This window comes from Castor canadensis, chromosome 17 (assembly GCF_047511655.1).
Source record: "Castor canadensis chromosome 17, mCasCan1.hap1v2, whole genome shotgun sequence".
Taxonomy (NCBI): Eukaryota; Metazoa; Chordata; class Mammalia; order Rodentia; family Castoridae; genus Castor; species Castor canadensis.
The window spans coordinates 68,273,858-68,286,776 of NC_133402.1; the positions used below are offsets into that span (position 1 = coordinate 68,273,858).

Consider the following 12,919-nt stretch of genomic DNA (forward strand, 5'->3'; position numbering starts at 1 on the left):
TTCATGGAACGGTACGTTGCAGGGGCATTAGGCACACATGTTTTCAAATGTGACAACAGTTCCTGTGGTTCTTCTGGGAGCTCTTTGGCAAAACAGAAAGGACTGATTTATAGACAAGCAAAGAAGAGGAGCTTTGGCGTCTCTGAAGGGTGGCGGGGTGGGATGAGGAGGGACAGAGTGAGCTGGGTGACTGCTATCTCACAAAGCATCCGTGCACCTGCTGTGCTAGGCCTTCTGTGTGACCCACGTGACATCTGATAAGCACAATCCTGCCTGCAGGTCACAGCAGCACTTGCAAAGACCCATGGGAAGGCTAATTCCCTAAGGTCAATGTCACAAGCAAATGTTTATCACGAACAAGGGATGTTTTTGTCTGACCCCTTCTATTTGGGAGACGGAAGCTTATCAAGTTAAGGAATAGACTAGCCAGAACAAAGACAAAAAGCAAACAAGTCAAAAAACTCAATCTATAAATCTACTTCTGTAAACAAGCATCAGTGTTTTACAAAGCTGAGAAGCTATACTTTCGGGCAGGACCAATTGGCCTTACCCAGAAATGAGTTTATTTTCGGATCTCATTGCTTTACACTTCATGCCCATCTTTCAGTCGGTCTTTTTTGTTACACTGTGATAAATGCCATATGGAAGTAAAACTAAGATGCGTAATTAGGATAAATGCCTTTCGGTTTCTGATTTCCAATAACCACCGGTTGTTGGAGTAGTCAGGACACAGCTCTGCTTTCTCATCTGAGGTCTGATTCCAGATAAAGATGTCTTACCTTGTAGATGGTTCAGGTTTTGGCAGCTAAGCATCCAGACCCCGGGGTTCTGGGCCACCATAAAGGCCTCAGTCAGGGTGGCGGGGAAGAGGTTGATCGTGTCCGTGCGGTGGTTCTTGTTGGTCAGAGCTTGACCTCGAAAGAAGGCCGAGTGCACATCAACCTCGTTACCCATGCCGAAGAGGTGCCATTGCACTCTGTCCTCTGCACACATGGACAGTCCTGGGAGACTTCCAAACGTGTACCCATTCACAGCTGTAAGTCAAGAGCACAGTCTGTGACTAGTGACGCTGGTGACTGGAAAGACGACAGCTACTTGAACTTTCAATCCTCTTATCTCAGCCTCCCAAGTGTTGTTATTACAGGCATGTGCCACCATACGCAGCTTAGATAATCTTACTAAGTTCATTATTTTGTGTCTGAGAATTAGGAAAGGCTTGGTCTATAAAGAAGGCATTCCTGGAAGGCATTAAAAACTAAAATACAGAAAAGCACATGTCGAGTGCAGGCCTCAGGAGAGCAACGAAGTGCCTAAAAGGAATCCCGCTTAGGGCTCGTGGTTTGAACTACCTGTAACATAAGTATAATTTTGAGCAGTTAGCTAGATAAGTTTATGTGGCTGTGCCTAATAAGTTTTCGAATGAGTTTGGGGGATACGTGAAATGTGCATTTAACATCCATCCTTCTTACACTATAGTAGGTGACGCTTATCCTTGTGAGTTAGGAACGAGTTTGGGTTATGCAGCCTTACCCGGCTCAGTGTGTGTATGCTGAGCTGTTTACATGGAGATGGAGCTGCGTGTCCACTGTGCTTTGTTTTCAGGCCAGGGACTGGAAACACAGCGCTATTCACGCAGGGGAATGAGCTTAGCAGAAGGAAGGAAGGAAGGAGAAAGGCGGACTCGCGTGTGTCCTTACAGTGCATCCTGTTACTCTCCTGGAAGTCTTCGCTGTCCCGGTCAACTGTGTCCGGCTCAGAGCAGTAGGTTTCAATGTTGTCCTCCAGGTACCAACTGAGATTTTCATCCACCACAGAGAACATGGCTACAAATTCCTGGTCCACGTGCTTTTGTTTCTCCTTATGCAGGGAATCTGCAGTAGAAGTTTCTAGTTTAGTGGACGCAGATTTTTAGCATGTGTTTTGACTTATTTTTTAGGGGATTTGTAGTTTTAAAAAACTTGGTCTTTAGTCTCCTAACAAACCACCAATCTGGACCCATGGCTCCTCTGGAGTCACTCCTCCCACGTTCAGTGTCCTGTGCTTGGGAGACCCTCATATCTGCACAGCCGCTGGCCACACGAGGATTCAGTGCTTTTGGGCAAATGGGAGGGCTGGGGTTCAGAGAGAAGTGAGTATCTCCCGGTGCTTGTCACCATGCTGGGGCAACTCAGCTCTGCGGGTAACAGCCACCGTTCAGGGAAGCCTACATGGCAAGCTCTTGAGCTATGTTGCCTTTTTGATGGTGTTGGAACTGAACACTGAGCTGTTCTATTTACTAACGTGTTGCAGGTAACTACAGACATAGCACCATGAAGTACCACCAAGAGAGGCACACGTGGCAAAGTCACCTGTCTCCATATGGCTCCACGGAATTTAGATCCAGAAACCTGTCCCCATGAAGAACTGATCCCCAAAGGCTGGGCAGTTACACCTTCATCTGCTAGTCCTTCCTTTCCTCCCTCCCTCCCTCCTCCCCTCCCTTCCTTTTTCCCTCCTCCTTCCTGCCTTCCTTTCCTCCTTCCCCTCCTTCCTCCCTCTCTCCATTCCTTTTCCTTCCTCCCTTTTCCTTCCTTCCTTCCTTTCTTCCTTCTTTCCTTCCTCCCTCTCTCCTTCCCTCCTCCTAGACTGACCTCCTGTCTCTTTTCCTCCTCAACCTCAATTGAAAGAACAGCATCTTTAAGGGCCTAGCTGCCCCCTCCTGCATCTCAGCCTGCAGTGTGAGCAGTCATGAGGAGATGCACCTTTCTTGCAGAGGATTAAAGGTCCGATGAGTCCTGAGGCGATGTCTTTCGGGGCGTCGATGTGAGAGTGGTAAATCCTGGTCACACAATGGCTGTCCCCCTCTGCAGGACTCTGCTCCTCGTTGGTGTACAGCACGTACGTGTACTGCTGCCCGGGAAGCACTGTGTCGTCTGTCCTCTGAGGGCCGGTGGTGTTGTCGGGGTAGATAGCCCCTAGAACCAGCACACATCGGGGTCAGAGAGTGGATGCACTGAGTTTCCCTGGGGCCTGGCTGTGCTCGATCTCACAGGAGCCCCCTGGGGAGGCAGTGGTGTCTTACTTGGGTACAGACAAATGATAAGCTAAAGGCTAAGGATTATAGAAGCTTCCCAGACATTCCTTATTTCGCGACTGAGTCTCCTGGGAGCAACAACAGACAAGCCAGGAGGATGTGACTTTCAGTTTGCAATTTAAAGGACAACTTTTGCCTTGGGGTCATGGTACAGAAGTCTGAGCAAAGTAACGATCCTCTCGTATAATTGGAAACTTCTTATGTGATATTGGGGTGGGGGGGTTGCCAGTGTTGTAACCATGGAACGTGAAATTTTTTACTTTTCATTTTGGGATTTTTCCAACATGCAGAAATTGGGGTGACTCTCCACGTTCCTCCAAAGGTGACAGCCCTCCTGTGCGCCCATCAACCCAGCCAGAACAACGGCAAACCCGAAGCCACGCTCCATCTACCCTCAGAGATGTCAGAAATCCCAGAAATTGTATTTCATGCACACACACCTGAGCATTTATCACTAAAGGAACTTTCTTTTTCTTTTAACAAAAATCATGAGCCTGTTATCATAGTTTTAAAATGAATGCTAATTCCCTAAGGTACCATGGAATTGTAAAAAAGTGGAAAGATAATGGTCATTCATTTGTGCTATGAATGTGGTATTTTTGCTTCACAAAATAAACAAATGCTGTAATCCTAGCTACTTAGGAGGCAGAGAGAGAAAGATCAGGAGGATCAAGGTTCGAAGCCAGCCCAGACAAATAGTTTGGGAGACCCTTTCTCCAAAAAAAAAAGCCCATTACAAAAAAAAGGGCTGGAGGAGTGACCCAAAGTGTTGAATTCAACCCCCAGTACCAAAATAAACAAACAAATAAACAAAAAGAGATGGTATAAACATTGACTTTATAAAACAATACCTCTTTTTTAAAAGATGAATGATTAATCACTAGCTTTCTCTGAATTTCCAGTCTTGATTCTTATAATCTGAATGAACTGCGGCACGGTGTTAATTTCTCTTAGGATGATAGCTGACATTTATTGAGCTATTACTCTGTACTGTCATTGTGGCTATTTCATACAGGAGGAAGTTGAGCACAGATTAAGGAACTTGGGAAAAGTCACTGCCTCTAGAAGACAAGGCTGGGACTGAACTGCAGTCTGTTAACATCAAAGCCCTTTCTAAACACAACAAAGCACCCCTCTTTTCCCTCCTCAAGCAGGAGCTGAGCATCGTAAACCTAAAGTCTGAAATCCCAAGTGCTTCTCAGATCTGAAACCTTTTTTTTGGTGGCACTGGGGTTTGAATTCAGGGCTCTGTACTTGCAGAGCAGGAGCTCTACTGCTTGAGCCACACCTCTAGGCCATTTTGCCCTGGTTATTTTGCTGATGAGGTCTCAAAAACTACTTGTCCAGGCTTGCCTAGAACCGTGCTCCTCCTGATCTCAGCCTCCCATATAGCTAGGATTACAGGCATGAGCCACTATGCCTGGCCCTGGCTCCAAATCTGAGACACTATGAAGACCAAAGTGGGGTGGAAAATGCTACATCATGAAACTGCTTCATGCACAAAATTATTAAAAATCAATAAGTGAGCTTCAGATCATATGTATCTGAAATGTAAATAAATTCCACGTATAGACTTGGGTCTCCTCCCCAAGATACCTCATTATGCTTATGCAAATATTCTCAAACTCAAAACTCAAAGCGCTCTGGTCCCAAGCAGTTCCAATAAACGATATTCAACCTGCACCAAGAATGCAATCGCAAGAGGTATGGTAGTGCACGTCTGTAATCCTTGCACCCAGGAGACTGAGGCAGGAGGATCTCAAGTTCAAGACCAGCCTGGGCTGCACACTGGGATCCTGTCTCCAAAGAAAAAACAACAAAAAAGAAAGCCAGGCAAGAAGCACCAAACTTCCCTTTGTTCTTTACGCACTATTTTTTTTTTTTTGAGACAGGGTCTCCCTATGCAGCCCTGGCTGGCCTCAAACTTGAGATCCCCCTGCCTGGGCCTCCTGAGAACTAGGATTAGAAGCATGTGCCATCACACCCAGCTTCATAAGTCATCCTCAAGGCTGGCAAGTGCTATATCCAAATGACCCTTTGGTCATTTGTGTCTCAGACGTTACTCTGGGGTCCCCAGCCATGTGTGCTACCTGGCTGATATGTGACACTTAGTCCTCCCACCTTAGCTGGGACAGAGTTTGTCACAAGTTAGGATGCGTGGTGACTGCAGCCACAGTCTGTCTCAGGTAGAAATTTCAGAGCTCAGCCAGTCCCCACCCTGAGTCCTCCTCGCTCTGTCCTCTGGATGCGTGCCTGCTCTAGGTTTTCGGCACAGCACAGTCCACTCCTGTTTGATGTTTGGCTGGACAGGAGTTGGACTCGGGAGGAATCTCAGCTCTTGCTGACTCTCCGTACCTGAGTCCACCTGGAAACCTATGATTTCCACACTTTGCACAAACACACACAACCAGGAGAAATGTGGCATATTTTGATAAAAATATCTACTGATAAAATAGAGCTAAATGGCATACTTACAGGTCTTATCCAAGAGGTGTGTTAGAGTTAAGCTTTTTTCTCCCGAAAAGGAAGAGGAAATGCCAGCTCACATGCACTGAACTCACCCTCATGCTCCTTATAGTAAGTCAATCCATGTGCGTGAAAAGTGTAGGGCCGAGAGGCGGAGTTCTGTAAGTGTACATGAACTTTATCTCCAACCTCGGCCTTGATGATAGGGCCTAAAAACCCCAGCCACTCCGGCTTGTCTATGGTGGTCCTAAAGTTTCCGTCCGTGTACTGAAGGTACAGGGCCTTCTTGTATATTCTTCCAATTCTGTTTGGGCCACTTTGAAGATAGAGATTGGATTGTTCCCTGCAAAAGAAAACAAGGCACCGCCATCAGAAGCCAGCATTCCAGGGCATGACATTGTAGTCAAGGAGACAGGAATGTCCACGCCACACGGATGTCCGCCCGTTGTAGGAGTGCAGGTGACGGCAGGTGGTTGGCTCTGATATTTTAGTGATGTGAGCAGTTTAAAAACAGGAATACGACCAAAAACCACCTGGGAAGGTGTCTTAGCAACATGGTACATTTTACCAGAGTAATCTTTGCAAGATTTTCACACACACACACACAAAAAAACACAGAAGCTTTATGGAATAGAGTAACCAATAAAAACTAAAGTGAAATATTAAAATAAACCCATCAGTAAAGATATTTTTCACTATCTCTTATTATAGGAAAAATTGAGTTTGTAAGCAATCAACCTGGTAATTTGAGGCTTCAAAGTCTGTGTGCAATGTAACTCTGTGGGTTTTCCTACAAAGTAAAATTAATGAAGCAAAGTTGACTGTATCATTTTTGTTTCTCTTAGCAGTTTTCTAGATCAAGGCCAGAATTGATATGTGTACTGTATGTGGTTTTAAAATTATCTTTGGATTTAAATTACTGCTGCTTTTTTAATCTTCACTATTACAGGTACTTAACATGGGACCAGCACCAGTGAAAGCATCTGAAAACTTTCCTATCAACATAGTAAATAGTAAGTGGGGGAAAAAGACAAAGGAAAAGGAAGAAAGTGAACTTGATCATGGAACTTAATCTGCTCCTTACGTTACTGGGTAGCTCAGGGCTTTACCTCCATGTGGCCATGTAGGGGTCACTTTGGGTTGTCCTCAGATCACATCTCCTCCACTTGAACAAAAACTGCCCACGTGAGCTGATGACCTTGAGTTTGTTGTGTGTGTGTATGTGTGTTTGTGTGTGTATATGTGTGATGTGAGTATGAATATGTGGGTGTACACGTGTGTGCACGTGTGTGTGTGGCCTGTCTTTGTCTCGGCCATCTTTGACACCTTGCCATTCTCTACTCCACCCCATGAGGCTGACACCTGCCTGAGGACTCAGTTTTCTCATGTTTCCTCAGCCCTCAGCTCAGCAGGGAGAGCAGCAGATCCCATCCCTCCTTCAAGACAAGAGCAGGGCTGATCCTGTTATTGCTGCAGGTTTTAGCGACCGTGTTTTCACACATCTAGGGCTCTTGTCAGTGTCTCCTAAGTTTCAGTGTGCATTAGAGAAATGCAGATTCCTGGGCCCGACTCCTCATTCTGGTTCTGTGAGCCTGGAGTGAGGCTCAGGCTTGCAGTTTTTAACCAGCACACTCGTGTGTGTCTGGGCGAGTCAGGCAACCTGCAAGGTGGAAGGTGGCGAGAGCAGCCCAGCCCCAGACAGTGGGAGTCCTTGACACTATGACACAGAAAAGGGGGAAACTCCAATTCCAGGACCTGCCTTGGGAGTGCCAGGCACTGCCAACTGGCTGCTCAGATTAAGCCTGGGGGCTGTGGTCAGGGATCATGGCCACTGGCAGTGGTCCCAGTGGCTGGGTTTGGACAGAGGGAGCAGGTGTTGGTAAAAGCAGCACCATCTTCCTCTGGATGAACCAAGGGGCTTTGACGATGACCACCTCACAGTCGCCATTATAGACCGAAATCTCATTTTCCCTGGATTGTATGAATCCCAAGATTCCCAAAGAAGGTAGAGCTGTGCATTGAAACATGACCGAGATAGTGTTTCCTGATCCTCCAAACCTGTTCTGATGGCAGGACCAAGCTAGAAGGTAGAAGGAAGAGGTAATACTTTTGTGCCAGCGGTAGGCAGCAAATCCGTGGGAATGCCTCAGTTCTCCCATTGCTTTCACCTGTGTTACAGAAGACACAGAAAAACACTGGCCACAGCCCCGAGACACGGCCATGTGGAGAAGACCACCGCACAACTGTGAACTCGGCCCTAAACCCACAGTTAGCGTGCACGGCACAGAACACAGGGCTGAGACATGAGCGTCGCCGAGATGAAAGCACAGTCGTGCGGTCCGTTAAGCTAACGGGGCAAGATCAGGCAGACCACGACTGCAGCTGTGACGTCTCTAGTGTCAACCCTGGTCCTGCAGGAGACCCCAGGGCCACTCCACCTCACACAGGCTTTTCCAAGCCCTCGAGTGAGTTTGCCGCAGGATCTGGACAGAGAATCTAAGCCGTGTTCACCAAGCTGTGTTGGTAGCCATGTTACAAGGTCAATGCTTAAAAACAGCTCTCAAATTCTGAAGGCCGTATGTGAATCGAATGTGTACTTGTATTTTCTGAATGTGACTCCCCAGCACTGGGGGAGGAATGCACCCAATCCCACTCAGTTCCACAAACCACAGCAGACCTTGTCAAAACGCTTTTACTGCATTTAGCTGGTCCTGTACCACTCATTTCCTACGCCCTAGACTTGTGGCTTGCTTTTTGCTTCACAAAGATTTTCTGGCGTGGGAAAAATTACTTTAAAAATAATTGATCTGCAGCTGTGATGGAGCCAGAGTTTTTCACATCTGGAATTCCTTTTATATGCTTTTCTGCTCACAGACTGGGTTTCACGTCTCGCCCCTTTCTTGGGAAAACTCCCCCTTAACCAGATTGGGAAGAATTTCAGATCACGTTGCTCTTCTCACGTGGGGAGGTCTGTTTGCTCATAAGCTCTCTCCAAGGGAAAGCAGAAGGTCATTAGGAAAGGTCTTTTTAATTTTAAGAGCAGAGCTTGGGGACAAAGGGTCAGCCAGCCACCAGACATTTGCGGGAAGTCTGCCAGTCAGATGTTTGGTCCAAGAATGTATTATAGTTGGTCTTTGAAGCAAACAATTCTCAGTTAACTGTAGGTGTTCCTGCTGGCCACTGTGGCGTGCCCCTCTCTGCTCTTGTAGTAAATTCGTCCCTTCCCTGTCATCACCGGGCCTTTAGAGCCCCTCCCCCACTACTTTGAAACAAAAAAAAGCCAAAGCCTGTCATTTCCGGTAGCCTCAGACTCTGAAGTGAGTTTTTAATGGCAAGGAATTGTTTTTTTCTATTGCTATATTAAGATGCTGACGCTGTTTCTCTCCTGAGCTAGAGTCCACTCCACTGGCCTTGGTTTATGTTTGGGCATGGTTACTAAACTGGGCTTTGATAGGTGAAAAGTTCCTGGATTTTTGACTTCACTAATTGAGACACACATGCCAGATTTTTTAGCTGTATTTTTGTCACTTGGCATCTTGGAATAACAGCCATTTATAATCTCAGAAGTCAGAAAGTCTGGGGCTTCATGGCTGTGTCTCTGCCCAGGTCATCACAAGCCTAAAATCAAAGGGTTGCCAGGCTGACCAGTTCCCTGAGGCCTTGGAGGAAAATCCACTTCCTGTCTCAGATCATGGGCAGAATTCACTTTCTTAAGTTCATAGAATTGAAATCCCAGTTTACTTGTGGTCAGCTGGGGGCCTCTCCCAGTCCTGCAGGCCACTCACGTGCCTCTTTACCAGCCCTGTCCGCCTTCCAGGCCAGGCAGCAACAGTGTGTGGGGTCCCCCTTCAATTTCAGTCTCTCTGACTCTCTTCTGCTGCATGCCTTTAGATGGGCCCAGACCACAGTGTCCTAAGGTAAGCTCTGCCAATGACAGGAATCCTGGGAGTGATGGTCACCTACTCACAGGCTGGAGACTTAGGGCAGGACATCGCTGGGGGGCTGTTTTGGGAATTCTGCCTACAACACACAGGAGTCATTGGGAAAACAGTGGAGAAGCTGGCAGAAACTGACCCCAGGGCACACTGCATGAATGAGAGTGACGATGGAACCTTTGGGGCTTTCTCTCAGTGGCAAGGCATGGAGGCAGCACCCCAGGGCCAGCCTTCCTTTGGATCTGTTCTCAGGAGAAATGGGAGCTGTAATAAAAAGTAGCAGAGCTTCAAAAGTAGGAAATGTCACCGTCATTAGCTCCTTCATCCAGCCTGTGGTCAATAAAATGTTTGTCCCACTACTGCTTACTGGATTTTACTTGGAAACCTCAAAGAATGAGTCATTTTAAGTGAAATTTGCAGATTCTTTTGGGCAAAAATTGTACCTCTTCAAGTATTATTTAAAAATTTCTAAATTATTTTTGAAAGGGTATTAAAATAGTTAGTTGAGAGGTCATTACACTGAGCCAAAATCGATGTATGTAAAATGTGAAATCAAATTTGAGGCTTCCCACACAGAAGCTGCTAACTAACTTCTAACAGTAGACTTAATTAATCAGACCCACCAGCTGACCTCTGACGAGGGCTTCTCCGCTTTGATCAAATATGTCCTCTTAATCTTGCTCCAGGACACCTGATAAAGGTCTTCCCTTCTGCGCCCCATGGCCCAGGGAACTGCTTGGTGTCTGTTGTGGCTCAAGTCAGGGTGGCTGAATGCTCAAAGAAACTTGTTAGACTCTTAATGTGTTTATCTTTTAATGGAGGGGGGTGGTAAAACAAATGACTTTTTCTCTAAAAATATTTGATTTTTATGCCAGGGAAAAGCCACCTTTTCTGATAATAATAGTAAGATGGATATTTCTTCAATACTTACTACGTCCTGATCACTCAGAATCATACTTACAAGTAGGATTCTTAGCGTGTCGTCTGTTTCTTGGGTTGGGTTTTGAGCTGTTATTTCTTCTTCCTCTCTGGGTTTGCTCAGAATGACACCACCACCATAGTGCTTGTTTTCCGAAGCTACAATGAACTGGGAAACTAAGTACCAATGTTTGCAAAAACCGTGTGCTAAGAAAGTCACTCCACACCTGAGTGAGCACCGGCAAAGTCTGTTCTCGTGCTTAAAGAATTTCTTACTTTTTCTCATTTCCTAGGCATCACCAGGAAAAAACAAAGGAAGCTGAAATAACAGTGTTACCTTTCCCTATGGCAGAGAACCAGTCAACAAATATCTAATCCCTACTCTGTACCCAGAGTACACTGTTTTTGTGACTTATTTTTATGCATATACCTTTCATTCTTATTTAAGTATAAATTACTTAGGGCTGGCAGGAGTGACTTGAGCAGCCAGGTGGTAGAGCTCCTGCCTAGCAAGCGTGAGGCCCTGAGTTCAAACCCCAGTGCCACCAAAAGGAAAATGTGTGTGTGTGTGCACATAACTCAGGACCAAGAACTACATCTCATGGAATCTCTAACTGTCCATGGTATTTGGAAGTGACAGCAGTAAATGGCAGCAAGCACTCCGGATGAGGAAATGACTTCCCACCCTGTCTACTCAAACAGATGGCAGCATCGGCGTTAATCCCAGCCAGGCCTTATTTTCCTAACCACGGAAACAGTGCCTGCCAGTGTTTGCAGTGTCACCAGCCCTGGGTAGATAGATCACCCTAGGCTGATGCTTCCTGTGTTATCCTACTGCCTGGTTCATTCTACATCAGGAATCTGTCCACACACTGGAACGTTTGTACAACACAGCCTGTGGTTTCTCCTGGCTTCCTATATAGCTTTCATTCATTTATTTCTACATATCCACGAAGATTGGCTTAGCATCTCCTGTGTTCTGGGCACCAGTGACCAAGCAGTGATAAGGACAGATGGAGTTCCTGCCACCTCGATATGTATTTTCTGGCCACGCCTGTAATCCTAGCTACTCAGGAGATCAGGAAGATGGAGGTTGTTGGAAGCCAGCCCAGGGAAAATAGTTCGAGGGACCCTATCTCAAAAAAAAAAAAAAACACTAAAAAGGGGCTGGTGGTGTGGCTCAAGTGGTAGAGAACCTGCCTAGCAAGTATGAGGCTCTGAGTTCAAACCTCATTTCCACCAAAAAAACCCGTATTTTCTTCTTCACATCCCAAAGATGTGCTTAACCCCAGTCTCCACCCTCATCTCAGACTCTTCCTCACCCCACTCTTCATTTTGTTGATCTCGCTTCTCTTTCGCCATCACACGAGAGAGTCCACCATGTTTGTGGTACCCCATCCATCATCCCCCATGACTTGGGTGGACATGCTGCAAACCCGGACACCGAAAGTTGCTCCTGCCCACAACTAATACCAAAAGTTTAGCGTAATATTGGCAAAACTCCTGACGCCCTTCTCCTGTTCTCATGTATGGGGAGAAATCAGAGACAGCACACCTGCGCCATCCAGAGTTTGCACAAATCTAGGCTGTGGTCAGGCCATGGGAGATTGTGGAGCAAGGAAGTTGGGGTTCACCTGGACAACGCCCCACTTCCTGCCTGAGTATTCCCAGGTGTCCCAGTGAAGAAACGTGGTGTAAATAAGCTCACAGTCACTAGATAGCCCCCCACAAAGACAGTCCCCCCACAAAAACAAAGGAGTCCCCCACCAAGCTCTTCCCAACCCTGGTCCCTCTTCCATCCCCTGATTCTAGAACTGGAGACTTTGTCCCTGGAGCGAGGGAAGGGCATGCCTTGCACTTAGTTTATGCTCAGCAAGCTGACTTGATTTTGGATAAACCGGGGTGGTGGGCCATGAGTAAGATGGTTCTTTTTTATTTTAATTTTAATTAAGGAATTTATTTCTTCGTGGTGCTGGAGAGGGAACCTGGGGCTTTGTACTTGCTAGGCAGGCATTCTCCTCTGAGCTACACCCCTCGCCTAGAAGTTTTCTTTTGTAATGTGTTCGACCTTTTTCCTTAGAAATAAGAACAGTATATAATTTGCATCATATCTACACAGGAAAATGCAGAATTCGTACAAAATATTGCCTCTACTAAAGCTATAAAATTATGCCTCCTAAGAAGACCATTCTGTCTCAAGAGCAGGTTTAAAAAATAATTATAAGATTACTAGTACTCTTTATAATCAGCTATCTTTAGGTCAGAAATTTCCCTTAACACATGTTACTAAATTGATAAAGCCACAGTTGGCTGTTACTGTTTGCTGTATGTCTTTTACTATGAAAAATTTTTACCAGAGATCAATGCCCAGGACTTTCAAAAAAGAGAAAAATGTTAACACATGTAAAAATTAAACAATCTCATATACTCAGCAGCGCCAGCGGTTATGATGTTGAGCACTTATTTAGCTGGTTTTCAAACCACGATCTTAGCAGCTGCTGGGCGTTCGGCCCGTTCGTGTTCTAAC

At 46.1% G+C, this 12,919-nt stretch overlaps 1 protein-coding gene across 5 annotated transcripts in view; it reads right to left on the reverse strand.

Moving 5' to 3' along the window:
- The window catches only part of Cp (ceruloplasmin), a 46,269-nt gene that overhangs the window by 31,867 nt on the left and 1,483 nt on the right, over nucleotides 1-12,919 (reverse strand). For 4 of the 5 annotated variants that reach the window (XM_074060322.1, XM_020158342.2, XM_074060319.1 and 1 more), the window contains exons 2-5: nucleotides 5,635-5,882; nucleotides 2,742-2,954; nucleotides 1,698-1,871; nucleotides 780-1,034 (exon numbers count right to left, since the gene is read on the reverse strand). In XM_074060322.1, the coding sequence (XP_073916423.1) occupies nucleotides 780-1,034; nucleotides 1,698-1,871; nucleotides 2,742-2,954; nucleotides 5,635-5,882 (890 nt within the window). Of the gene's footprint in view, nucleotides 1-779; nucleotides 1,035-1,697; nucleotides 1,872-2,741; nucleotides 2,955-5,634; nucleotides 5,883-10,097; nucleotides 12,086-12,919 lie in introns of those variants that run through there. The other variant, XM_074060320.1, reaches the window with a different exon arrangement.